Source organism: Ambystoma mexicanum, chromosome 2q (assembly GCF_040938575.1).
Source record: "Ambystoma mexicanum isolate Mex_15411 chromosome 2q, UKY_AmexF1_1, whole genome shotgun sequence".
Taxonomy (NCBI): Eukaryota; Metazoa; Chordata; class Amphibia; order Caudata; family Ambystomatidae; genus Ambystoma; species Ambystoma mexicanum.
In genome coordinates, this window is record NC_090924.1 from 1,303,712,855 (window position 1) to 1,303,740,659 (window position 27,805).

Below are 27,805 nucleotides of genomic sequence, written 5' to 3' on the forward strand. Positions count from 1 at the left end.
GCAGAAGTTGTAGATCCATGATGTTGGTAAAGGCAAAGGGGAAGGCCCTACGCCTAAAATGGCTGCAGGAATCAAATCATGATCTAAGCTCGACGTTATAGGATACGGATCACACTCTTGCGACAAGATGGCTCCATCTGATTCCACGCGAGGGTCTGCATTTAGCTTTGTATTTCAAACCACAGAGAATGTGTGAGCTGGGTTTTGCCTCCATTGCAGCCTGCACTGCCATGTAAGCAAGACGCTGAAAAGTTGCGTGGCAGCTGCAGCTTCTGGGAGCTCCCAGAAAGAATCAAATCTGTAAAGAAGACATTCACAATAAGTGTGAACTTGCATGGCATGCCGGTCTCTTGTATGGCGGGCCATGTGTTTCCCACTTGGGGCATAATTATATAAAGCATCTTTTGACAGCTTCTTTCATGCCCTTGACTAACAATTCTTGACCCTTCCGGCGCCAACGAGATCGGCTCTGCATCAGTTGTTGGTCCCCAAGGAAGACATGATGTGGTTGGCATATCTTGCTGGTTGTCCCACTATTGGCAAACACACCATCTTGAAACTGAAAGCAACTCATTTTCCCTCATCTCTTATTACTGATTTCTCCTGAACCTCTCTTAAGCACATGTCCCTCAAGCAGACTGTTCGCATGTATTTAGTTATATAAAGCTCAACAATCGAAGAAAATCAGTTACATTTATAAGAATCTGTTTCGTAACAAGCTGGCGCCCAGTGTTTTTGCCCACCTATTTCTTTGCAATGGGACATTAAGGCATGTGTAACATTATGACCGCACCCAATGCTTAGACTCGAAATACTCAAGCTGCCTGCATGAGCAGGACAAGCAGGAAGTGCTTTGTATTTATTTAGGAGTTTTGTTAATCGGTAAACATGCTCTCATGCTGCCACTTCAAAGAATGCTGTGAGGCTAGGGTGATGGGTGTTGAGTGTCCACTCTCGAGTTCAGGTCCACAGTTCCCGATAGCTTCGGGCTCACACTCTGCAGTTGCATCATGTGAAGGGCGTGTCACTAGGAGGGTCCCAGCTATAGGCTACCTCAGAGTCCTCTGGCATGCAAGAGACGGACTGCGGGCCAATGTGGGGCCATGTTGTGGCGGAAGCTCTTCAGACACTGGGTGGCGCAGCCGGTGCCTGCAGAAGATGCCTGCAAGTCCATGCAAACCCTTGACCTTGCTTCAAGACATCTGCTTGAGGATCACTCTGTGACCTAAGTCACTGGTTACGACCTCAGTAGCATCCTCTTTTTGTCCCAGGAAAGTTAATCCTATGCTCTGAGAGTCACCCTCCCTATTTCTACCCTCCATCATGTGCTGCTGCAAATACAAGTGGTTTGTCTTAAGTTCTAATTTCTTCATAGCGTGTGAATGTGTGTCTTGGGCAGATTTATATGATGTTCCAATAGTCAAAACATGTAACATGACAGTTCACTGGTGTTAAGCAATTTATACAAATTTAAATGTATTCATGAAGTGAAAACATACATAACTTGACAACAATGCACCCAGTGGTTTGCTAGGAGGGGAGGGATCAAACTAACAATTGAGTTGAAACGGCGTTGGATTGACCCCCCTCATAAGACCATGCCGCAGAGTGGTCTTGGATATTGAGGAGAGGCTAGGGAGATGTCCACCATGACAATTACAAAAGAAGAATGAATGAATGTACAGTCAATATTGTACTACAAATCATTCAGTGATCATTAACTTGTTGGGAGAAAATATGGACATGAAAAAGATCAGACTGATGAGAACTAGAACAAACTAAGGTAAGTGCAGAAACAGTGGGACAAGACATAGCTACTGAACATACGGTCAACTCCCTTTATCAGAAGGCCTCAAAAGTTCATCAGCTTGTAGTGGATGTAAACCCTGGAGGAACCCTACTTATGGACAGCTGCCCTTCCAGACCCAAAAGCAGGATGAGGAACCCGGTTTGCTCAAAGCAACACATACATCTTTCTATTGGTAACTTCCTATATTTGAAGGACGGGAGGGGTAGGACAAGCAACAGATGCTTCACACATGTAATGCCCACTTTTAGTGTGGGTGTAAGCGTGAAACGTGGCAAACAGCGGTCATCACAGCATTTTTCTTACAGGCACCTCCGATCTACCTCACAGATCATGGGTAAAGTACTAACAAATCCAAATCCTGGCAAGGATGACTCGTCCCTTCATTATTCAAAGTCTTTAAATCCAGTACTATTAAACTGCATATGAATAAAGTGTATTATTACTAAGCTTTGAAGATTAAGAAACCAGGCATCAAGCAGAATATAAAAAAATTACATTATAATATCATTATCCATGGATCGGCACGTCATGAACTGCAATAGACACCATAAAACGATTAATGGAAAGCATAGAGTTAATCTTCACCACTGACATACTGTGAGCAGCTACTAATTCATAATTTGTTCTGCACCATTAAAGAAGGGGCGTGCCATATGCAAATTCCACCAATGGGATCAGCCCGGACCAAACTGCTGGGCCAAGTCCCCACTGTACGGGACCCACCAGAATGTTAGGGCTTTGTAGGACCTCATCAGTAAGATGGAGCTTGAAACCTTGGACAGGTTCAGCAAGGCACCCATGTCTGAGAATAACCCATCCCATTTAAGAAGATTCACAATAGACACCCACAAGTGATTAGTGGACAGATGAGAATGAAACTGCACAGCTTCCATCGCACTGTTTTTTGTGTGTCTATGACATCATAGAAGGGAACAATGCATTTATGTATGTATTTATTTAATTTGTAGAGCGCGCATACAACCCGGAGGCATTGAGGCGCTCTTACGGGTACATGTTCTCAGAATGGTTTTGTCAAACAATACAATAAGGGTAACACAGGTACATGTTATCACAGTTGCATTGTCATATAGTGTAGCTGTGTAGCCGGGTCAGTATTTGAGGCAAGGTGCGAATAGGGGTCAGAGAGTGTGAAAGGTTAGGAGAAGAGCCGAGTCTTGAGGGCTTTGCGGAACACCCAGTAGGATTTTTCTGCTCTCAGAGAGGGTCGGGGGAAGTTTCATATTTTAGCGGCTAGTTAGGGGAAAGTTGTACTACTGACTTTGGATCTCTTTACTTTGGGTAGGATTAGGCGGTCAGTGTAGGGTGTCCTAGTGGGTCTTGAGGAGTCATTTTTGGCAACTCTTTGAGAGTGGTACGGGGGGCTGTGTTGGAGAGGCCCTTGTGGGCGATGTACAGGGTTTTGAAGGTGATGCGCTCCTGGATGGTGAAATCAAAATCAGTCTTGGATCTGCCACCAATGGAATCCTAGCCCTGTCCCCTCTGCAAAGCAATAGAAGGAACCTCATCCATGTTTCGGCCTTTTTGGGCTTCCTTAGTCAGGTGCCGCTGCAGCTTGATTCCACAGGCACAGAATGGGAGTGAGGGGTGCTACTACTTATAAGTTTTATGGGGCAGTGCCCAGGAAACGTGTTGGACTCCATTACAAAGGAAGAACCCAGTGAAGCGGCAATTACAAAGGCCCACTGAAGTGAATGGAGCCAGTGATGTGGAAATGAGGGAGGCTATTGTGATGTGTGTTAGGCCAGAGATAGGGACATGACCCCCTTTGAAGCGGGTGAGATCAGTGATGTGGAAATGAGTAAGATACCATTGAAGTGAATGAAATCTGCGATGTGGGAATGAGTGAGACGTCTGCTAGACCACACCAGGACAGTGATGCAGGCATGAGCGGGACTAATCTACAATGTAATGGAATAGTAACCTGGGAATGGATTAGGCTGCATACAGCAGATGGAATGTGTGAAACTGTATTTAAATGATTCAGCAATGGAGAGTGAATTGTATGTATTACTTCTTTTAAGCCATAGAGTGGGTCACCTTCACACCACAAGGGGGAAATCCAGACTTCTCAAAAACACAGGGAAGCTATGTGTAATCATGAAATATGTGAATACTTGCTGTACCTGCTGTACAACATGTAAATCTAGCTCTCTCTGCCCTCTCTTTCCCTATCTGTCTCACATTATGCCTCTGTATATGCAGGCACAAGCTGTGTTGTCAGGTGCGTGTGTACTAGAACCACCCCAGCCGTTGCTGAGAGCAGTAGAGGAAAAGGCATATCTTGAGGGTGTTCTGCCACAATACTAGCTATTTCTAAAAAACAATATTTGATTTAATTGCAATAACAATGAAAATAAGCTCTTTTTAAAATGTTAGAATGTTAAACTCTAATGATAATTTCCAATATATATTTTAGTTATAATAAAAAAGGTTGTACTCGTCTTACTAAGTAAACTACATTATCAAAAGCTAGAATAACCATATGGCTTTTGCCATTATAAAAGGCTTCTGTGAACAGGTCTGTGAGGATTGCATGTTTGAATCACTGAGTACATAATGCACCCTGGGCTTGGTGCTCATTTCATTTTTCACAAAATTCACCCTAACAATAAAATGTATATAGAAAGGAATCATATATACTCAATGGGGCAGCCTCAAAGTTTGGATGTGAGGATAGAACAGCTGTGACATCAGTCAGTTCATTGGGGTGCAAGAGCTATTTGAAACATACATTCTGTAGCCGGGTCTCGGGGTAAGGCTGGCAGTACCCATGCACTGTTCCCAATGCACAGACACCTTAAGAGAATTCTATATTTAGGATTGATTATATTTTATTGTGTTTTTTCACTTGATTGTTTATGATTAATAATAGCTTCTAAGCTTAATATCGGTTATGCATACACAGGCTCTGCATTATCCTGAAATCTAGCGCTTGCGGCCTAAATTGTCACTTGTTTTCTCTTAAAGGTTAACAGTTGTGGGCGTCGACCAATGGATTCCCTTCCCCTATTACATTGACCAAAACTCAACAATTGCCCATGGATTAGCGCCATGTTCATATCATTTCTCAGGGAAATATATTGATGGGGTTTGGCTCATGATCATGAATATTACTGGAGACCTTCAGAAATAGAGTGCCTTGTTGTCTTTATGCATGTTCACTCCATTTCACCAAACTCAAATCTCCAAATGGCAAAAGCATCACAAGGTGATTCAAAGCAACTCTTGTCTAATTATGGAAGGCCTTGCACTCTTGCACACAGAACCAGACAGCGCCTTTGCATCCACGCGACTTTCTGTAAACCTAAACAGTAGGCCATTCGGTACAATGTTGTTACATCACCAGGCTTTTTATCGCAGAGAATCTTCTGCTGAAAAAACTCTTTAAAAAATATGGGAGTTTAAGGAGATATGAGGGTAAGGGTGTGTGTGGAATAAAGACCCCCACATAAAAATAAAAAAACAATTTCATTGAGTTTTTTCAGTCTTATATCTTTGCCAAAAAACCCATCGAAAAAGAAGCTTGCGATCGAAGATCATAGAACCAGGTCATTCAACGGCCTAGCGATGGACATAGTCTACCTACTGGATATTGAGTCAGACTCTGGTTTGCTGGCGTCCACTTCTTCCACTGAGACGTTACTGCCTTCTGCGCCTACCCCGCGTCCTCTAGGGCCCATCAGACTGGAGCGTCTTTTCTCGTGGATCTCATCTGAGATCATCTCCAGGTTCTTCAGCGCCATCTTGTACTCTCCTTTAGCCAGAGACAGCTTAGCTTGGAGGTCGTCCACCAGTTTCTTCAGTTGCTGATCGATCAAAAAGAAGAACAAACAAATTAAATCCCCCACGCCGCACCTCAGTATATTGAAGGAGAATAATGATATTCTTTTATATAAAGTGTGCATCACTTCGTTCTCTCCAGACAATGTGAAATGATAGGATACCCTGAAAAAAGGCTAACCTCTCCCCCATGCTGGAATTCACTTCCACTGTTATGTTGCTAAGGACTCTTCTCACTGCTAAGACCTACCAGAGAAGAGTAGCCAGACAGGTCATTTCTCAAAATGTGAAATGACAATGATACAATTCTCAATAACAAATACAGAAAGCACAAAAAGCACCAGTACAAGTAGGACGGTGCAGTAAAAATGGCAGTACAGTTGTGCACCGCAGTATTACGCGTTATGTGGGAATGTTAAAGTTTTATCTCCAGCAAGAAGCTGGAGGTAAATCTTCCACTTTACCACCAAAACCTAGTGGATGTACCATGTGGTATTACCGCTCAATGTAGAAAAGCAAAAAAAAAAAATCCCGATGGAGAGCTGGATACCAGAAACGGGAGTTTACACTGTCCTACAACCTTTGTGATCTTGTGGTAGTGGCACAGGAATGAGTGGCAGTAACTGTAACCGAGCTTGACAGTAATTCTGCTGAATAACTGCAGGATTACTGCCATACTCGTGAGGGGGTTAAAAACGTGAACTTTAAAATAAATCTCCTAGGGGCCACATACACGGGGAATAGTGGTGAGACAGCCAGGAATGATATTGTTCATTGTATTGTTGGGGAGGGGAGAGTTGAGTTTGGTACAGGGACGGTGGCAGTTACTCAGCCATTTCCCTCCACTAAAAACGTTTTTTGTTACAAATTTTCAGAAAGGGAAGAGATAAGCAAGGGGCAGATCAGCTGAACAACTATGTGTTTAGAAACGCACAGCCACCTGACAATTTATTTTTGATTTTCTGTTACAAATTCAATTTATTTATTTAAAAAATGTTTTTATTTGCATAGCGTTTACCAGCCCGTGGGCATCGCGGCGCTGTTACATAGATAGGTAGGTTACTTTATTCCAAAGGTAAGACATAACATCGACGATGTACATAGTTTGTTGCGTTACAGTGAACATGAATACATTAGAGTAGGGAAAAGCAGTGGTGCAACATAACAAAGGATGGATATCGGTCATTCAGGTTACAGAGAGCGTGCATACACATGGAAAAAGAGAGAGACGGGTGTGTGAGGTTAGTCAAACAGCCGGGTTTTGACGGCATTGCGGAATGCAAGGCAAGACTTGTCCTTGGCTTCAAGCCCAGGCATCGTATCTCTCCAGGACTGAAATCTCTGCACTGGCTCCCAGTGGCTGCGAGGATTAAGTTCAAAACCCTCTGCATTGACCACAAGGCCTTCTGGGGCCTGCGGCCTCAATACCTTCAACTCTCTCTCTTCCTAAATATCTTCCTTCTCAAGCTCTTCGCTCATCCGCCTCCAACTCCCTCAGTGTCAGTCGCTTCTCCAAGCAACGAGTTGGTGGTAGATCTCTTTCTTCGGCTGGTGCCTCCCTCTGGAACAGCCCCCCAGCCTCTCTGAAACTTGTGTAGAACCATCTCCGGTTCCGGAAGCACCTCAAGATCTTCCTCTTTGCTTCTGCTTTCTCTCCTCCTCTCCCCTGCTGAACTCTAGGCCGAAACTGAAACTCCACTGGTCACCTGGCTACCCTCTGTTCTTGGGCCCAGTTCCCCTCCCTTCCAGTTGCACGCCTGCACTGCCCCCCTGGCAACCCTTGCACTTGGGGGCTGTTTCTGTATCCATACAGCCCCCTACCAGCACTTGACAACTGATGTCTGCACTTACCCTTGCACTTGCCACAAGCTGGCTGCACTCTAATTTATTGTTTTTATTTATTTTACTTTTTATCCTATCTACTGCACTGCCCCTCCACCTTTCCACTCACACTTTTCCCCTTCCTGCTTCACTTGCGCGATCTCAATGTCACCTGGCCTAGTAAGATCGCTGTCTCTGTCTTCCCTCTGTTCCACCTCCCTTGCCTCGTCGCGCCTTGAAACACTTGTGTATAGGCGCGTTATAAATGGCATATCATATCAAAGTCTTGCTGTTAGCTTCTGATGGAAGGTCAGTCTTAGTTGGAGAATATTTGCACATGCGTGCTGCTTTATTACCACTGAATTCAGCTACAAATACCAAATGCAGAAACGAAAAAGGGATTGGTATTCATTTTTCACTAACCTCCAGCTGTAGATAGTACTTTGCCTTAAGTTCAAAGTAGGGCCTGCAGAAATGGGAGAAAAGAAAGAACACACAAATAATTAATTAGAAGAGCTCTGAGGACACCAGCTATAAAGAAGCGAAGAAAGAGCTGCCCTTTGGATGGCCCTTGGCTAATCCGTTTGGTGTTTGGATCAATAAAAGCCTTCACGCTCTCAACAGCCTTCCACAAACAGGGACCAGGTTTCACAAACCTTAACACGCAGCCATTGCTTCGGGCACCCCTGATGTTGTATGCATACGAACTTTCAAGTCAATATTTGATAGGTTAAGCTTCACATGGGTAGGCACACATGCACACCTCTGTACCTGACCAACCGTCAGTGTTTCCCAGGTGCAACAGAAGGCCCAGATGGCACTCTTTTTTTTCTCATAAAGGGCCCGATTCATGGAACTTTTAGTGCGGTACAAAGTCACCGTGCGCTCGTGCAAAGTCACTGTGCACTGCCAAGAAACACCCTGATTCACAGAGCTGTGCAAAGTGACTTTGCACTGGTGCAAAAATGGTGAAAGTGACTTTGCACTGGTGCAAAAATGGTGAAAGTCACTTTGCACTGCAAAAATGTACTTGGCACTGCTCTGTGAATCAGGGTGTTTGTTTGCAGTGCAAAGTCACTTCGCACCACGCTACAAGTTGAAACACTTGTGTATAGGTGCGTTATAAATGCCATATCATAGCATGAATCGGGCCCATAGAGTTGTAATGCACCAACAGAGTGGGTGTCGTAGAGTGGAATCGCTAGTTAATTGTTCTGGTCAGACCTTCGATTTCATATACGGGCTCTCATTACGAATTTGGTAGTGTGGCAAAAAAGTGAAAGTCACAGAAAAAGGATGGTCTGGCAGAGTAATGCCGGAGGAAATGATTCATTAAAAACCTTCAAGCTATCACTAGTTTGTTTTGCCAAAGGTAGAGAACTACAGCTACTTTTAGCACACCGCCAAATTCCAACTTGGGTGGTAAAATGGAGAATAAACCTTCAGCAAAGTTTGCATGAGCTCTTTCTCCCACATAACCACTGTCAAAATTGAGAATCTTCCAGAGGTGGAATTACCAATGCGGTACATGCTCAAAAACCCCAATGGAGTGCGAGGGACTCAAGGAATGTGGGCTAACACCGCCTTTCCATCCAACATACTCTAGTGGATTTACTGGCAAAATGAGGCGAGGTGACGGCACGGCTGTGGCAATACCTCCAAACTCATAATGAGCACCACAGTGGCAAGGCAGTAATGGCAAGGCTAGGATTTAAAATGAAGTCTTTGTACAAACAGGGAGAACAATTGCACCCAATAAACAAATCTCACCTTTCTACACAGAATGGGGGAGCAAAGCAATGCAGAGGTAAATCTGTGAGTTATACCCACTCCATCAGCCAGGTGCAGGTACAGGCCCAGAAGTGGGCACTGATCCATGCATCTGTCAATCTTCAAGCAGCCCTCCTTCTGCCAGACCCATGAGCACACCAGGCTAGGACATGACCCATCCACCGCTCTCCTCATCTTGATAAAAAGGGGCAGCACAGAAGAGAGTGCGCATCCATCTGTTCCATTCTCTTGTCTAGGTATGCCAGGCTCACTGGGAGGTTTACAGGGAGAGAGGTAAGTGACATCCCTATCATACACACTTATGCTGTCCGGTATATTGGCACAGGCGAGGAAAGATTGACAAGAAGACAAGAGTAACATATAACTTACCCAATAGCCGGTCGAAGTTTCTAATCAATTTCGCCGAGTAACAATTTTGTATGAAAACCATTGGAATCATTTCGAATGGCAAATACAACAAACCTTCAATTTGAAATTAATTTTAAGAAAATGCTTATCCTTGTTTCCATCACTTTTACTCAAATATTCTAGGTCTGGAATTATAACAAAATTAAGCATGTCCCAGAACATTACGTATTTACTAACTTTTATAAAAAAGTAAATGCATTTAAAAACATTATACCTTTTGATATGCAGTGAGTCTAATTAATTTCTGGATGAAATTACGAGAAGTCGAATTTCGTCATACAAAAATCATGACATAGAACCAGACTAAAATTCAAATGCAAAATTATGCCCAAGTCTAAATGCTTAAGATTCTTGGTCACCCGCAGCCCTAAATGTAAACCCGAACATGACTGCCTAAGCCCATACCCATAAACCACGGAAACCTCTTATTTTAAGTCATATGACTAAAGCCCCAAAGACTGAAAGTCAAACCCTAGCCCCTTAAGCTTAACGTGAACCCTAAAAGAAGAAAACTCCCACAATCATGTCTGTATACCTAATCTAAACCTTTATATTTGGACCCAAAATCTTAATTCTAAAATCTGATGCCTAAGCAGAAACTCTTTCAGGCAAAAGATGCTAAATCTAACCCTGCAGAAACAAGTTCCCACTCCTATGCCTAAAATGAAACCCCATACCTAAGCATACACACATCATTATAAACCTAATCCTGTAAGTGACTCCAATCAAGCAATCCCACTAAGTCAGTGCCTTGTCTGGGATGCCCAAGGGAAGCCCTTATTTATATATTTTTATGGCAAGTTATAATCGGGATGATGAACCCTTGCATAACACCCCTCTCTCAGAATCCCCCCGACCCCGCTGAGCCAAGAAGTAGGTTTGTTTTGCAAATTTAAAAGGTTTATTTGAAAAGTAAACAATATATGTATATCACAGTTTTATAATAAATTAATGTTTGATAGCCCACTTGGGAAGATGATAGTGATCAACAATGGATAATGTTATAGTGGTACACTCTTTTTGATGGCTTAGAAGTGATATAGAGAGGATAAAGTAGCTGAGAATGCTTTTATGGCTTCAAGGACAATGCAATTATGAATGAAAATGCAGTACAGAAAATAAACTTGATATGGTTTCAACACAAGACAATGTAATCACTTTTCCTTGACAATTCACTCCCCCCCCTTTATGCAATGTAAGAAATGGAAGGAGGACCACACAGTTCTCAGGAATGCAAGCAAATACAATACGAAATTCAGTTCCCCCCCAGCAAGCTTAGAGGAAAACAGGTAGAAGTTTGAAACACAGGCCCCAAAATGCTTTTAATGTGATAACAATGAAGTGAGGAATGTGCTTAAATGCTTTTAATTCCCTCTAGAGGTTCAGGGTGGGTGATATCTAGTTTATATTAGTTCAGGCTCACTTTAGCAATGCTCTATGAGTAACTAGCAGGTTAAAACGAATTTTAGCAAAGGAAAGCAAGGAGCTGCTGATTTTTACACGTGGCTGAAATTGTGCAAAATGTCAAATCGCAGCAAATTTAATCGCGTGCATCGAGCGTAATTACGGAGGCCCTATAAGGAGTAGCAAGTCGGTTCTAGGTTCGAAGCTTTAAGATAAAAGTTAAATTTCGCTCCTAGCACAAACGGTCCCGGAGATACGGACGATTTTGTGAAGGTCGTTTTTCGGATTTGAAATTTTAAAGCTCAGAATGACAGATGACAGTTTTCAGCTTTAAAAATGACAGAATGACACGATTCTAGGAGGCAGTTCTAATAGGCTAAAATAGTTTGGATTAGATTATTTTAAACTAAGAGATTGGTTTTGCACAGTGAGTACTCACACTATATTTTTGAAATAAGCCGTCAAGGTCTGGTCAGGTTGGGCGGGACTTCCGGCAGGTGGTTCTGAAGTCCAGGCTACCTGGGTCAGCTCTGCTCTCTGGGTCTGTCAAGCACCGGTTCTGCTCACAACACTGCACAGTTCTGGTCTCTCTGGATCTCTGGTCTCTCTGGATCTCTGGTTTCTGGGTGTTGATCGATTTGAAGTCTGGAGTCTCCCGGCAAAGCGTCCCGCAAGAAAGTGGAAAGTGAATCTCCCTACGTGTCCTGCACTGTCTGCTTTTATGTGTTTAGAAAGTGGGTGTGTGCGTGCCATAACTGAGCCTGCCCCTCTCTACTTGTCATTGGCCCAATTCTCCCCTTTTGCATGCTTGGGGGAAGGAAATGGATTGTCATCATGATGAGGTCTGTTTATGGGTCAGAGGATCCTCCCCTTGTCAAATTGCACACAAATCTATTTCTGACTCAAATACATATTTCCCAGATACACAAGTGGTTGACATTACATGTACATATTACAGATGAATTAAGACAGGTCTCTCTTCAAGCCCCATGTTCCTGCGAGCTGGGATTCAGAAATGACATTTTGCGCTTTTTGGTCGGTTTACCAATATCGGACATTTACCAAAATTACACAAATGTGCGCAAGGAGTATGGACATTAATTGATGAACTGTCAGATTTTTAACATGCAGACATTTGGAGTAAGACCCTATTATATAGCAACCCCCCAGAATACACCACAGGGTCCTAACACCTCTTAAAATGTGCACGGAAAAATCCCAAGAATAATGATATTATTTATATAATTTTGACCAGTCCGCACTATGAGTTATTTATCTTTTTAAAATGATGCCCCGGTCAAAAAGGGGTGTGGCTTCCCACATCACATGGTGGAATAACTGATTTATCCACTTCCCCAAGCTCAGCTTGCTAGCAGAGGCACTGCCCCTCCCAGTTTCTCCCAAGAGGAAGCCTTTTTACGGCCCCCCCAGTATAACATTTGTCTGAGTCCAGGACAGGGCTTTGTTCAACTTCCTGCAGTCCCCAGGTGCTCCTCCTCTAACCCAATCAGGGAGGTGTCATCTCCTTTTGGCAGGGGCAGCAGGATGCAGCTAGGCCTGGGAAGAGTGGCTGAGCAGGTTTCTCCTGTCGGGGGTAGTTGTCAGGCAGAATTCAGCTAAATGTCACTTTAGTTCCCAGTTTTCTACATTCAAATCCAACTTACATGTAGATATTTTTTATATATACATTAAATAATTACTTCCTTCAAGTCATTTCAGAATATAGTTTTACATTGTATCCACCTCTTAGCAAGTCTTTCCTTGGCCTGGTTTGGGTTCATCTGTTCAGTTTTACACAAAAGTCTGGTGGTTTTAAAACGCCGGCTTTCCGATATTGGTGAGCACCCGTACTGCATCCATTTTTGACATTAAGAAAATGAATTCCCCACAGTTCTGGGTTGCTTTTGACTTGGATGCATGGGTAAAAACATCCCACAAGACCCCCCTCTTGCGATGGCCATTCTGATCTTTCACTGATGGAACTCGCAAGATCTGGGATGTTCACCTCAACTTCTTCCAATTCCGTAGATGGCACAGTTCAGCATCTTTTCCTCCCTCCAGTCGATCAATCAGTTCTCCTTGCTGGCCTTGATGGGAGGATTGGGCGGCATATACATTTTATAAATCAGAAGATATGAACATATACATTGTTTTTTAATTAGGAGACAAGAACATATATATTCAAGAATCACAGAATTTTATATGCTATATGTGGAATATTTTAGGGTTGGAACTGAATTACTCTGGAGCGGCCCCCTCTGGGATTCCAGTGGATTCCTCCAGTTGTTGCAGATTGTGCCTGGGATGGCAACACTTCAGCTGATTAATATGGACCCACTTATCTTCCCCTTCCACCAAATTACCTTTTGGGATGCAGATTTTGTAGGCAACAGGGGAGATCTTGTCTATAATTTCAAAGGGTCCCTTCCATGTAGGCAAACATTTTCGCTGTTTGGCCTGGTTCCTTTGGAAATTGAATAGATAGACCCGGTCTCCCACATCATATTCCTTCCTGGTGGTTTTCAAATCATAGTGCGTTTCATACTCTCAGCTGATCTTTCTAGATTCCGCTGAGCATAGACAAAAGCATGTTGGAGGTGTTTCCTTAAATTCTCCACATACTCATGAGTTGTGGAGGCATTTATCAGTGTCTGCTCTTGGGTCCTGTAGAGCAAATGCTGGGGAAGCACCATCTTGCGTCCGGTCATCAACTCAAATGGTGACATTTTAGTTGCAGATGAAGGAGTAGATCTGGTGGCCATTGGGACCAGAGGTAGTCGGATATCCCAACTTGGCCCAGAATCTGCCACAAACTTTTTTAATATGCTCACAATGGTTCGGTTTATCTCTCCACAGCTCCAGAAGAAGCTGGCCTGTAAGCAATATGTAGCTTCCTTTTGACCCCCAGTATCTCCCACATCTTTGTCATTACTTCACTGGTGAAGTGGCTACCCCTGTCTGACTCAATTCTTTGAGGTAGACCAAAACGGGAAAAGATGCGGTTAATCATCAGGGCTGCTGCTGTTTCCGCCTTGCAGTTTGGAGACGTTCCACCCACTTGGTAAACAAGCATGTAACGGTCAACATGTACTTGTTTCCTCTGGACGAGCGAATTACAGGACCTACAAAGTCGATTTGCAAATCTGACCATGGCAGTGTCATCCCCCTCTTTTGGAGAGGTGCACGGTGTGTGAGGGATGATGGCTGAAATTGTGCACATACGAGACACCCCTTCAAGTATTGGTCGAGGTCCTGCCCCATGTGTGGCCAGTATGCAACCTCTCTTCATATTTCAAGTGTTGTATGAAACCCCCTATGACCGGGGGTGGCCGCATCATGGGCGTGACTTAACATCAGGCTTCGGAATGAGGTAGGAACCACTCACTGATCATGGCCAGCTTGGGATTTCCTTACCAACAAACCATCTTGGATTCTGAACCTTTTTGGACATTTCATCAACACTCTTAGGTCCTCTTTCCCAATGTAATCGGTATCCGTCAGGGGAAAGTTCCCAGGGTGCTCAATGTGTTGGTAAAACTTACCAATTATTGGATCCCCCTTCTGAGCTGTAATCAAATCAGCATCAGGGGTCTCCATACTCCATTGTGCAGTTGAAAGATCATTGTGAGCATTTTTCTGGGACCTAGTGATAGCAGTGACCTGGATTTCCCCCAACAGGGACTCTATTTCTATTAGATCCCCTTGGATGGCCCCGGTTTTGGCCAGCTGATCAGCTAGGTCATTTCCAGCTTTGTCTGGTCCCTCTACTTTGGAATGACCCTTGATCTTTTTCCAGTAGATGGTCATCCCATTCGATGTGACCAGATCATCAATGTTTTGGATTAACTTCCCATGTTTCAAGGGTTTGTTATTAGCTCATAACATGCCTCTGGTTTTCCAATTAACCAGGTGCTCCACAAACCCGTTCCGTACCTAATCCGAATCTGTGATTATGACCAGTTCTTGGAGTTGATGTTGGACAGCAGTGAGGATGGCTTGATGCACAGCCATCAACTCTGCTACCTGACTACTTCAGGGACCGATTTTGTATCCAGCGGAGGGTTCTGGAAACTCCTTCACCCATGCATTCCCTATGCCGGCCACCAGTTCTTTCTCCCCGTTGTTATCAACATGGTAAGAGCATCCATCCACATAGACAGCGGGCATTCCCTCACACTTGTCTTCTTCAAAGACTTTGTGTGGGGAATTAAGGTATGCCTCCATGTTGTCCTTGATTTTTAGCCTTTCGACCTCGAGACAGTTTTCTCTGGCACAATCATGCAAGTCAGCCAGACCTTGCGGGAGAGGACTCTTCTTGTTTTGGCCATATCTGACCTCCACAGGAAAGCCTTGCATTGACAGAATCCAGTAATTCGGGAACTACTCACATTTCCGGCCCGGATTCTGTCACTTTGGAGGCATTGCAGAGGCTGGTGTGGAGTCTCCACTATGATGTGTTCCCCCTGGATAAACGGGCAGTAATTCTTCAATGCCCACACCGTTGCCAGGAGTGCCTTCTCACAATCGTTGAATTTGTCCTCCACAGTGGATAAAGTTTTGCTCGCATAGGAGATTACTTTATTGACCTGGTCATGCTTTTGGTATAATACTGCCGTCAAGCACGTATCAGAGAACCCTGTCTCCAGGAAGAACTCCTTGTTTCTGACAGGCTAAGCTAGGCAAGGCGCTTGTGAGAGGCTTCTTTTGAGTTGTCTTACTGCCTCAGCTTGTTCTGGACCCCATTCCCACTTGACCCCCCCCTTCAGGAGATGAATCAGAGGTCTAGTGATCTCTGCGTAGCCCTCAATGAACTTTCTGCTGTCATTAGTCAGTCCAAGAAGGCTCCTTAGTTCCCGCAGAGTTGTGGGGTCTTTCAGTTTCTGAAGTGCTTTAACTTTCTTTTCCTGGGTACAGAGACCCTGAGGAGTAATCTCATGCCCCAAGAAATTAACACAGGTTCTACACCACTGTGCCTTCTGAAAGGAAAGTTTTGCTCTGGCAGCCCTCAACTGTGTCAGAACATAACGGATCTCCGCTATGTGTTCTTCCACAGATGAACTTTTGATGAGGACATCATCTACATAAGCCAGGTTACCCCTCGCACCCAGGTCGGGCATGGCCTTATGTAGGAAAATGTTGAATTCATTGCCGGAGTTGAGGTATCCGAAGGGACTCCGGGTCCATGTGTACTGCTGGCCCCCAAAGGTAAAAGCCAGTTTGTATTGGTCCTCCCTACTGACAGGCACGGTCCAGTATCCATTGGTCAGGTCTATTGCAGTGAATACCTGTGACCCCTGGATCTGGGCCAGCCCTTGGTAAATGTAGGGCAGAGGCCATCGGGAAGTATGGACCCGTTTGTTGAGCTCCCTAAGGTCGGCGCAGAGTCTCCATTGGCCGTTTGGCTTCAATATTCCCAGCACCGGATTATTGAAGGTGCTGTGTACTGGACGGATTATTCCCCGGGACTCAAGGTTCTTAATTATTTTAGTAAGGGACTCCATGGATGCGAGAGGCAAACGATATTGCTTCACAAACGCTGGAGTCATGCCAGCGTCCGTGGGAATTGTTGTTGTGTGGATGTCGGCGCGACCACAGTCATATGAGTCTACCGCAAAGAGATCTTGGAAATCCAAGAAAACTTGTTTCAACTTTTGCTTCTGTTCCAGAGTCACACAGGCATCAGCTAGGTTGACTCTCTCTTCCACCATCTTCCTGAAGCCTGGAAAGACTTCTGGTTTTGCTATCTCAGATTCTCCTCCAGCTGGGTGGAGAAGTCCCTGGTCAGAGTGCTGATTTGGACTGGAGGCTTCAGGTGGGAAAGGCAGCCCTCATGGACCTGGAAAATCACCTCATCCCCTCTGAAGTCACATCTTCCTTACCATAAGGGCAAGAAGTGTACACCAGGAAGTTCCCCCCATGCCAGGTGAAAATCCTGTCTCGTGTTGTATTGTCCTCACTGTCACTGTCAAAACAGTCCTTGGGGATTTGTCCTAACAGTTCATTTCCTAAATCAATGGAGAAATGTCGGTCATGAACCGCCATTCCAATGATGGTGCCTGTGGCTAGAGTAATACTCTGTAAGTCGCTGTTATCCACCTCTATTGGAATGGTGTCATGTTCTATGTTGACTAATGGTGTTGGGTTTACCCCTAACCCTTGCTGTTGGAGAGAAGCATTAAGATGAATATAAGCATCAGGGTTTTTCAATTTTTGTCCTCTTTTAACTTTCACTTCCAGGGAGAATTGTCGGGTCCTTTCCGGGATGGTGACTTCCTCTTTAATCTGAATTTCAACTGCGCAAGGTAGCAATTGAGCTGACCTAAATGCTTTTTCTGAATCATCAAAGCCCATGTGATTATCCGCTAATCGGGACCAAGCTTTGAAGTTTATTAGGTCCAAACTAATGGCAAAGCGATTGAGAATGTCACTGCCTAAGTAAAAGGCGGCAGTGACGTCTCGCACGACCCAACAATTATGGACTATGCTCTTGTTGCCAATGGAGATTTTGAGCATACACCTGCATGGTAGGAGATGTTTGGAATTGGGTGCTTCCAGGTCCATTACCCATTTATCTATCAGTTTGAAGGTGGGAATGGCCGGATCTTTTGGGAGTTGGCGGAACATGGCTTCGCTGATGAAGCTCTTACCGTTGTTCACACACACTCGAGCGAGAACAGAGTCCTTCCCATCATTTAACTGAACAGGGATGAACAACTGCTCTCCAATTCGCTGAATATCAGCCAGGCTCTGAGCTGATTTCACATCTTTCTGGACTATAGGACTGGGAGTGTCTGATTGTGGATTGGTAAAGAATTTCAGAGTATTTCCTTCCAGTGTGGAATACCACCTTAAACTGGAAGGAAGGTTGATTTTCATAAATAGAGAGGACCTCCCCATCACCAGTCTGTTGTCCTACTGCTATCACCATCACGTCTGGAATTTGGTTGTTCTGGAAGTGAAATTCTACTTGGTCAGATTTTTGTTCAACCATGTGGTAGGTGCCGTTTAAACTAACATGGTTGACACTCTGTTTTAATTTTATTGGTCGGCTAGTCTGGGTCCAGAGGACCTTGTTCACGCAATCTATTAGGGGTGACAACCTTCTCAGGAGGTCATTCCCTAGTAAACAAGGGGTGCCCTCTGGAGTCACTACTATGACCGGGTGTTTCACCTTGTGTCGCCCAATTTTGATGTCCAAATCTGCAGTCCCCTCGACGGGAATTTCCTTCCCGTCAAAGTTCTGGAGTTGTCCCGGAAGAGAGGTGAGAGGAATACGGTAATTCTCCCCCCTTCCTGCATTTAGTTCATCAAAGGCCCTTTTGGACAGAAGGGTAGCTTGGGATCCAGTGTCCACCAGTGCCGAAATTGTACCCTGCCCCTGTACTTGTACCGGGGCATAATATCTTCCCTCCTTCTCCTCAAGGGGGAACAGATAATGCACATTTTTGGACAACTGGTGGGCTAATTTTCTGGTTTTGGACATTGCTAGCGAAGAGATTTGGGCAGAATTCTGTGGAGAGCCTGGGGAATCTGAAAGAAAAAGTTGGCAACTGGAAATGGTTTGGGGCTCTGGGCCGCCCACCCCTTTTTGGAGGCAGTCATCAGGATGGGTTTGACCCATGGGATTTTGGTATTGTTGGTTCTGGGATAGAATGATGGGCGGCGACAGCTCAATCCCCACATCTACCCAGTCTGTTGATTCGGTTTTAGGTTCCCCTGGTTCCGGTTCTGGGCCGCCCCTGCCTTTGGGAGGCAGTCACCAGGATGGGTTTGAACCAGGGGTTTTTGGTTTTGTTGGTTCTGGGATAGGATGATGGGTGGCGACAGCTCAATCCCCACATCTACCCAGTCTGGATTGGATTCTCTTGGGACCCATTTTTCCTTGGGAGGAGTTCCCCCATCTCTGAAGGAGAAGATCCTTTTCCCAGCATCCTCGGTGGATCCCTCTCCCTCAAATTGGATGACCTGTACCTCCTCCACAAAATGGGTCTGTTTGGGTCCTTTGTTTCTCCTACCTCCTCTTTGCTCTTTGGGTGGCAGACTTTCAGGGGTAGGAGATTTTGTTTCTGGTTTTTGGTATTCCAGGGGCTGTTTACAAGTTGGGAAGGAAGCTTCCTCCAAGGCTTTACACCCCCCTTCCCCTTGTGCCTCCTCCCTTGGAACCGGTGGGTTATCGGGGTGCTGCCCCCGTCATTGTTCTGGAGCACCAGGACCGGAGTTTGGGGCATTCTGCGGTGGCATGCTCATCTGAGGGTTCTGTTGAGCCCTCAGTATGTGACCCAGATCCCGTGCCATATTTTGGACCTGGCGCTCAAGTTGTGAAACCCGCTCAGGCTGATACGGGGCTCTATTTTCTCACCTGGGTTGATCCTGGGAAGGGTAGCTATCCCTTCTCTGGTAATACCCCGGATTTGGGAAGATTTGGGTACCCCTCCACCCTTGGCCTCCCCTCTCCCGGATTAGGTTGTCTGGGCTCAGGGAATTGGGGAAAGAAGGATGGATGATTTTGGGGCTGGAAATTGGGCGGATACCTGGGAAAAAAGTTCTGCCCAGGATTTGGTGAATTTCTGCCCTCCTGGGGGAAGTTATAAGGGAAGTTCTCTGAGTCAGGTGCTTGGCTGGAACCCCCCCCTTGGGCTGGAGTAGTCCACACATAACCCAGGATGGGTCGGTTCCCCTTGTAGCGGGGAGTTACATAATCAGGGGGGCGGGGGACCCCATTTGTGGGACTACCTCCTCGACTCCCTGTCTGTGACTGGCCCGAGGGCCTTCTGGGCTGTGAATTATTTGGTGCAGGCAGGTTTTTAGGCCCCCCCCATCTCCAAATATAAAACGGGGCAACCTTTACCTCCGCCACCTTGGCAGCAGCAGGGGTGCTGTTGGTTTTGGGGTTTTTCTGCGCATTACTTTTATTTTCTATGGGCTTCTGCATCTCATAGATCCGGGTAGCTTGTTTAATGACCCAGTCTAGTGACCCCTTCTCGTGAAAATCTCTCACTAGCTGGGTCATGATGTATTTGGACAAGGCATGGAAAAAAAGTATTGACAAATTCTCTGCTGTCCGTGCTCACCCTTCTGGTGGTCTGCGCAAAGGCACGCTTCAATTCTTGCACGAATTCTTGTGGGGCCTGATCCTCCCCACATTGCAAATTGTAGGCTGCCTTGCGAGCCTCTTTAGGATTTCTATGAACAGAAAAATGTTTCAAGATGGCCGCCCTATATGCGGACCATCTTGAATGGTTTTGGTCCTCCAGCCCCGCAAAGAAACTGGAGTATTCTGGGGAGAATGTCCATTTGACGTACTGGAAGCAGCTACTGCTGTCCTTCAAATGGAAAGTCTCCATCATTTGCTCAAAGAGCTCCAAGTGTTCCCAAACAGAATACTTGGCGTTCTTATGATAAGGCGTGATGACACTCCTTATTGACTTCATTTGTTTTAATGGGTCCTTAAGCAAGGCCCTTTTTGCCTTATTGGCCTTTTTGGTTCGGGTCACCCTGGTCCATTCATCCTCTGACTCCGAAGCACTGCTCCCAGAGGTGCCCGTCTGATCTTCCAGGTTTTCCCGGATTCTGCAAGCCTGGGAATGGCTGGCAGAATGTGGGGACCTGGTCTCCTGTGTCCTGTAACGCTCAGAGGAGTCTTCAGATCCTTCCTTGCTGCCAGGATTTGATGGGTACCCTTCCCACTGATCTAACTGGGCAGAGGTTTTCAGGATGCCCTTAATGGGCCTACTCTCCTGGGGTTCCCCACTAAATTTCACTGTGCTTGGGTGCCCATACCCGGATGCCCGCCCCTCCATTCCTGGGTGGTACTGGCCTATGAGCCCCATACTTTTGGCTGGATAGTAATCTGCCATCCCTGTGGCCCTGTGCTCATGTGCACCAGGGGACATAGGGGTGGCAGAGTCCAGGGACTGAGAGAGATGAAGGCCTCTGGTACTAGGGCTCCTGAGGTTATGCTCAGGCGTTTCCCTTTCCCAGCGAACTTCATCTCTGTCTGCCCCTGCTCCCTGTTCCAAAGCAAGAGCCTGCGTCTTCAGTTCCTCAGTTAAGGCCTTACTAGACTATCAGTTTCTCCTGCATCGCTACCTGTTGCTGGAGCCTACCATTGTGCTGGCAGAGAGCCTCATTCTCTCTCTGTGCCTCCTGATTGGTCCTGGAGTACTGGGCCAGTCTTTGCTGCAGGAGGGTTACCTCCTGAGTCCCATCCCTACTGGCCTGCTCCTTTTTTCCCAGAGCCTCTTCCACCCTTCTGGTGTGCTCTAACACGTTCTGATGCTCTTTTTGGAGGTCACCAAGCCCCTGGAGGGCCATGTGATTTTCTGCAGTTTTTCTTTTTAAATGGCAGACTTCCTGGCCTAAGGTGTCCCTTTCCTGACTAAGAGTCTGCATCTGTGCCGCCGGGTCGTCCCTTTGCCTTTGGAAGGCACCAGCTTTCTGGCGCTCCTGACCAACCTCTGCCTGGGTATCCAGGACTTTCAGAATCAATTTATTGCTTTCCTCTTTCTCTCTGTCTAATCGAATTTGCAGGGTGGCTACCTGCTCTGTGCATGCCCTGTTGAAGTCCAGTTGTTGCCCTAGCTTTTTCTGGCTCTGCAGTAGGGAGTCCAAACCTTCTTGGTACTCCTTCTGCAAGGCCAGAAATCTGGTATCCTGGTCAGCCTTTTCCTGTTGCAGCGTATCCATATCCTCCTTTATTTTAGTGATGTACTGTCTGCTGTCGTTTTCTGACTCCTGGCTCCTGAGCAGCCTCTGCTCAGAAGAGTCCAGGTCAGATTGGGCCTTTTCTAACGCCATCTGGTGCCTATTTGCCAGTTCTTGGCCTTCAGCACATTTGTCCTGCATGGCTCCCATATGTAAATATAAATATGCCGCTACCCTGGCAATCTTGTTGTGCTCATCCTTGGCCTTATGGGCCATATATAGTTCACTCAGGGCCACATGTAAGGGACCCTGATCTCTCCACATATCTGACTCAGTTGTAGTGACCTGTTGCGTGATCGCCTGTAACCATACATTTTGGTCCTGTTCAGACCATTCACCTCTCACAGTTTATGTAAGAGGTGCTCCCTAGCTATCTTCATATCTACCAAGGTCGTCATTCTGGAATTTGAGTTCCTTACTGACTAACCGAAGTTTGTATTTTATTTTGCAAGACAGACCTTCTCCTTAGAGCGTCCCTTTGAGGAGTGCTTTACAGAGTACCACAGCGTGGTGATCCGACCGGATGTATGTATCCCGTCAGTTAGCACACTGTATTAAGCTGCACAAGTGGTAAATCTAATCCAGAATATCCCGGACGAGCCCCCTCTTTGTAAGTGACTCCAATCAAGCAATCCCACTAAGTCAGTGGCTTGTCTGGGATGCCCAAGGGAAGCCCTTATTTATATATTTTTATGGCAAGTTATAATCTGGATGATGAACCCTTGTATAACACCCCTCTCTCAGAATCCCCCCGACCCCGCTGAGCCAAGAAGTAGGTTTGTTTTGCAAATTTAAAAGGTTTATTTGAAAAGTAAACAATATATATATATATATATCACACTTTTATAATAAATTAATGTTTGATAGCACACTTGGGAAGATGATAGTGATCAACAATGGATAATGTTACAGTGGTACACTCTTTTTGATGGCTTAGAAGTGATATAGAGAGGATAAAGTAGCTGAGAATGCATTTATGGCTTCAGTGACAATGCAATGATGAATGAAAATGCAGTACAGAAAATAAACTTGATATGGCTTCAACAAAAGACAATGTAATCACTTTTCCTTGATAATTCACTCCCCCTTTATGCAATGTAAGAAATGGAAGGAGGAGCACACAGTTCTCAGGAATGCAATCAAATACAATACGAAATGCAGTTCCCCCCCAGCAAGCTTAGAGGAAAACAGGTAGAAGTTTGAAACACAGGCCCCAAAATGCTTTGAATGTGATGACAATGAAGTGAGAAATGTGCTAAAATGCTTTTAATTCCCTCTAGAGGTTCGGGGTGGGTGATATCTAGTTTATATTAGTTCAGGCTCATTTTAGCAATGCTCTATGAGTAACAAGCAGGTTAAAACGAATTTTAGCAAAGGAAAGCAAGTAGCTGCTGATTTTTACACGTGGCTGAAATTGTGCAAAATGTCAAATCGCGGCAAATTTAATCGCGTGCGTCAAGCGTAATTACGGAGGCCCTATAAGGAGTAGCAAGTCGGTTCTAGGTTCGAAGCTTTAAGATAAAAGTTAAATTTCGCTCCTAGCACAAACGGTCCCGGAGATGCGGACGATTTTGTGAAGGTAGTTTTTCAGATTTTAAATTTTAAAGCACGGAATGACAGATGACAGTTTTCAGCTTTAAAGATGACAGAATGACACGATTCTAGGAGGCAGTTCTAATAGGCTAAAATGGTTTGGATTAAATTATTTTAAACTAAGAGATTGGTTTTGCACATTGAGTACTCACACTATATTTTTGAAATAAGCCGTCAAGGTCTGGTCAGGTTGGGCGGGACTTCCGGCGGGTGGTTCTGAAGTCCCGGCTACCTGGGTCAGCTCTGCTCTCTGGGTCTGTCAAGCACCGGTTCTGCTCACAACACTGCAGAGTTCTGGTCTCTCTGGATCTCTGGTCTCTCTGGATCTCTGGGCTCTGGAGGTTGATGGATTTGAAGTCTGGAGTCTCCCGGCAAAGCGTCCCGCAAGAAAGTGGAAAGTGAATCTCCCTACCTGTCCTGCACTGTCTGCTTTTATGTGTTTATAAAGTGGGTGTGTGCGTGGCATAACTGAGCCTGCCCCTCTCTACTTGTCATTGGCCCAATTCTCCCCTCTCCCATGATTGGGGGAAGGAAATGGATTGTCATCATGATGAGGTCTGTTTATGGGTCAGAGGATCCTCCCCTTTTCAAATTGCATACAAATCTATTTCTGACTCAAATACATATTTCCCAGATACACAAGTGGTTGACATTGCATGTACATATTACAGATGAATTAAGACAGGTCTCTGTTCAAGCCCCATGTTCCTGCGAGCTGGGATTCAGAAATGACAACATTTTGCGCTTTTTGGTCAGTTTACCAATATCGGACATTTACCAAAAATTACACAAATGTGCGCAAGGAGTATAGACATTAATTGATGAATTGTCAGATTTTTAACATGCAGACATTTGGAGTAAGACCCTATTTTCCGCTAGCAACCCCCCAGAATACACCACAGGGTCCTAACACCTCTTAAAATGTGCACGGAAAAATCCCAAGAATAATGATATTATTTATATAATTTTGACCAGTCCGCACTATGAGTTATCTATCTTTTTAAAATCATGCCCTGGTCAAAAAGGGGTGTTACTTCCCACATCACATGGTGGAATAACTGGTTTATCCACTTCCCCCAAGCTCAGCTTGCTAGCAGAGGCACTGCCCCTCCCAGTAGAAAGCCATTTTACGCCCCCCCCAATATAACATTTGCCTGAGTCCAGGGCAGGGCTTTGTTCAACTTCCTGCAGTCCCCAGGTGCTCCTCCACTAACCCAATCAGAGGCAACAGGATGCAGGTAGGACTGGGAAGAGTGGCTGAGCAGGTTTCTCCTGTCGGGGTAGTTGTCAGGCAGAATTCAGCTAAATGTCACTTTAATTCCCAGTTTTCTACATTCAAATCCAACTTACATGCAGCTATTTTTTATATATACATTAAATAATTACTTCCTTCAAGTCATTTCAGAATATAGTTTTACATTGTATCCACCTCTTAGCAAGTCTTTCCTTGGCCTGGTTTGGGTTCATCTGTTCAGTTTTACACAAAGGTCTGGTGGTTTTAAAACACCGGCTTTCTGATAGTGGTGAGCACCCGTACTGCATCCATTTTTGACATTAAGAAAATGAATTCCCCACAGTTCTGGGTTGCTTTTGGCAATCAGCATTGCCATTCCCAATGGTTTCAGGCTACTGTGTGTGTAGCCCAATGGTGGTTTTAGGCAGTGCCCTCCTGTGCTCACAACATAGGCAAAAATGGGTGGCAGCCTTTTCTTCATGTTTTGCCTGTGTACTCTCTAGGGAGTTCTGGCCATCATGATGTTTTCAATGCCAGTAGTGCACAGTTTTCTGGTAGGGCTTGGATGCATGGGTAAAAACATCCCACAATCCCCAACCCTAAATGTAATCCTAAAACTGAATGGCTAAATCTACTCCACTCACCTAGGCCTTTAGTATAAGGCCAAACGCAGAAATCCAAACTCCTGTCCAAAATTCCTACATATAGGTCCCTGAGCACTTATGACTATAGATTTAAGCTGAACCATAAGCGGGCTCGGCCTGGCCTATAGGGCAATAGTGCAATGCCCGAATTGCATGCCCAACATGGTAGTGGGCCAGTTGTTTTGGTCAAAATGGGCCAGTATATTATCCAAAGCGGGCCACTTCCTTTAGTTACTTCACTATGTGAATAGTAGTTTTGAGCAGTGTTAATGAACATGTATCCTTTCAAATGCATAATTTGCAACATATTTGACCAAACTACCCCATATTAATCAAACAGTACATCACAAAAAGAATGCATTCCTATTTACAACGGTGGGCAACTTTTAATTGGTGCCCGGGCCAGTTTGATGCCCCAGTTTTACGACACTCAGATTTTGGTGCGTTCAGATCTGTCTCTTCCTGCCTCTGCTGAGTGCTGCCGCTCCTGCCTTCTAGTGATCCATTCCTGGATGGGCAGGAACTAGCTCCGCCTTAATGGCGATAAAATTGAGATTTTGGTAGTTGGTTCCTCTGCTGCACTTTATTGTTGCTCCTCTGCTTTTTGGCCTACTTAACTTGGTACTCTGTCGGTGCCCTCTGCAGCGTTAAGAACCTGGATGTTAAGTGTTCCAACTCATTATCCATGCAGAACCAGATTAGTGCAGTCTGCCAGTGAGTCCATTTTAAGTTCTGCATACTCTGGAAAGTTCTACCTTTTCTCCCTACTAATTTCCGTTCTTTGGTGTCTTCTCTCAAGTCCGGTTCTCTAGAGTACTGCAATGCACTGTATCTTGCTCAGACGGCCTATCTTCTTCAGCAGCTGCAAGTGCTGCCAAATCCTGCAGCTCGATTAGCACTGGGGGCTACTCGGTTTTGTCCGACCACCCCAATCCTGCTAAAGTTGCACTGGCTTCCAGTGTCCAAGCATATTAAATTCAAGGCTCGCTGTGTGGTCCACCGAGCGTTCTACGGCCATGGACCTGAATATTTGCAGGTGAAATTCCGACCTTATGTCCCGGCAGTTCTTTGCGCTCTGCGTCCTCCCTTAGGAGCATGGTCCACTGCATCAAGTTTGCTTGTATGGGTGGCCAATCTTTCTCAGCTGCAGCGGCACTGTTGTGAATGCCATCCCTTTGACCTTGCGTGCCACGGAGGATGACTTCTCTTTTCGCTGGGCCTTAAAGACATCTCTCTTCACCACCTAGCTTCTCGCTTTCGTCTGCTTTTCTGGATTCTTAATCTTCACCTTCTTTTTATAATTTTTTTCTTTTTCTCGTCCAGACCCTGTACCTCATAGCGCCTAGCTGATGTAGGTGCGCTCTATAAATGCTTTTGACATTTACAGTTCAACCCGGATCATAAGTACCATATAGTCCAAATTGCAACAATTCAAATGTAATAAAACTTCCAATTAAGAAAATGTATATAAGATTAGTAGTACATATTTGAAAAAGTCTATCAAAAGCAAACCCAAATGAAGTGAGTCTAAAATAGTGTGTCCAATTGAATTGTAGAGGACCCCCACTACACCGGCCCGCCTACATTACCTGAAACGTATGAACCAATATATAGTATACTGAGCAGGTAAACCAGCAAATAGACGAGAGAGAGCTCTGTGCAGTACCCATAAGAATGCCTATACCTAAGGGAATATGGGAGGTGAAGTACCCATTGAGGAAACCATACCAGACAATATGATGGCCATTTGAATGAGATTCCTGACGAAGCAAAGAAACTAAAAGACAAGGATGAATGCTGATGTCATACAAAGCTGAATCAACTCCATATAGATGATAGCCAGAACAGAGAGGCAGACGATTTACAAGGAACAAAGAAGTACCAAGGAAAAGTAGCATCTTGGGATCAAGAGGAAGAAACTTATGCCACAAACACGATGAAGATACGATGAAGATACTTAGTTTAAACGTGTACAGATGCAATGAAACGCATGCAGCAGAGCAATCATGAAGCTAGCCAAATGCTTTTAAATAGTTAGACCGCGGCAAGTGCCTAAATATACATATATACCTCATAGATACATACGGATTAAATAAAGAATGAATGTTTCCACTACGTATAAAGCAGTCCTGAACAACGAGGAAGGCCTCAATTCCGTGTCGCAGTTACAAAATCAATTGAATTAAACAGAATGTATTTCACCTAAGGAGTTGGCTGAGCCACGAAAGCCAAGGTCTTTTCAGGACTGGATTTGACTGACATTGGATACAATTAACGTGAAAGAACAGAAGCTCCTGTTCAAGAAGGTCAAGCAGAGAAAAAGACGTCAGAGGACTAATGAAGAATAAAATCGAATACACACAAAGGCTCAATTTGTAGTATCCAGTGGTGTCCAGTCATGTGATGGAAGAAAGTTGGATGGATGAGAAGATCACACCTACGCACGGAAGCCAGATAGTACCCATACTCCTTAAAAAGTCCCAGAGATCAGTACAAACTCATGGCCAACTTCAAAGTACTAATTGACACTGAACCATTCAGGTGATGATGGATCATATTTTTAATTGGTGGGAAGCTGGTATCAAGACAAGCTCA

At 45.0% G+C, this 27,805-nt stretch overlaps 1 protein-coding gene across 1 annotated transcript in view; it reads right to left on the bottom strand.

Annotated features, from left to right (window-relative positions):
* Positions 1-27,805, bottom strand: part of SH3BP5 (SH3 domain binding protein 5) — a 477,928-nt gene that overhangs the window by 35,338 nt on the left and 414,785 nt on the right. Inside the window, exons 6-7 of the mRNA XM_069648745.1 lie at positions 7,856-7,898; positions 5,418-5,637 (exon numbers count right to left, since the gene is read on the bottom strand). Of these exons, the coding sequence (XP_069504846.1) occupies positions 5,418-5,637; positions 7,856-7,898 (263 nt within the window). The remainder of the gene's footprint in view (positions 1-5,417; positions 5,638-7,855; positions 7,899-27,805) is intronic.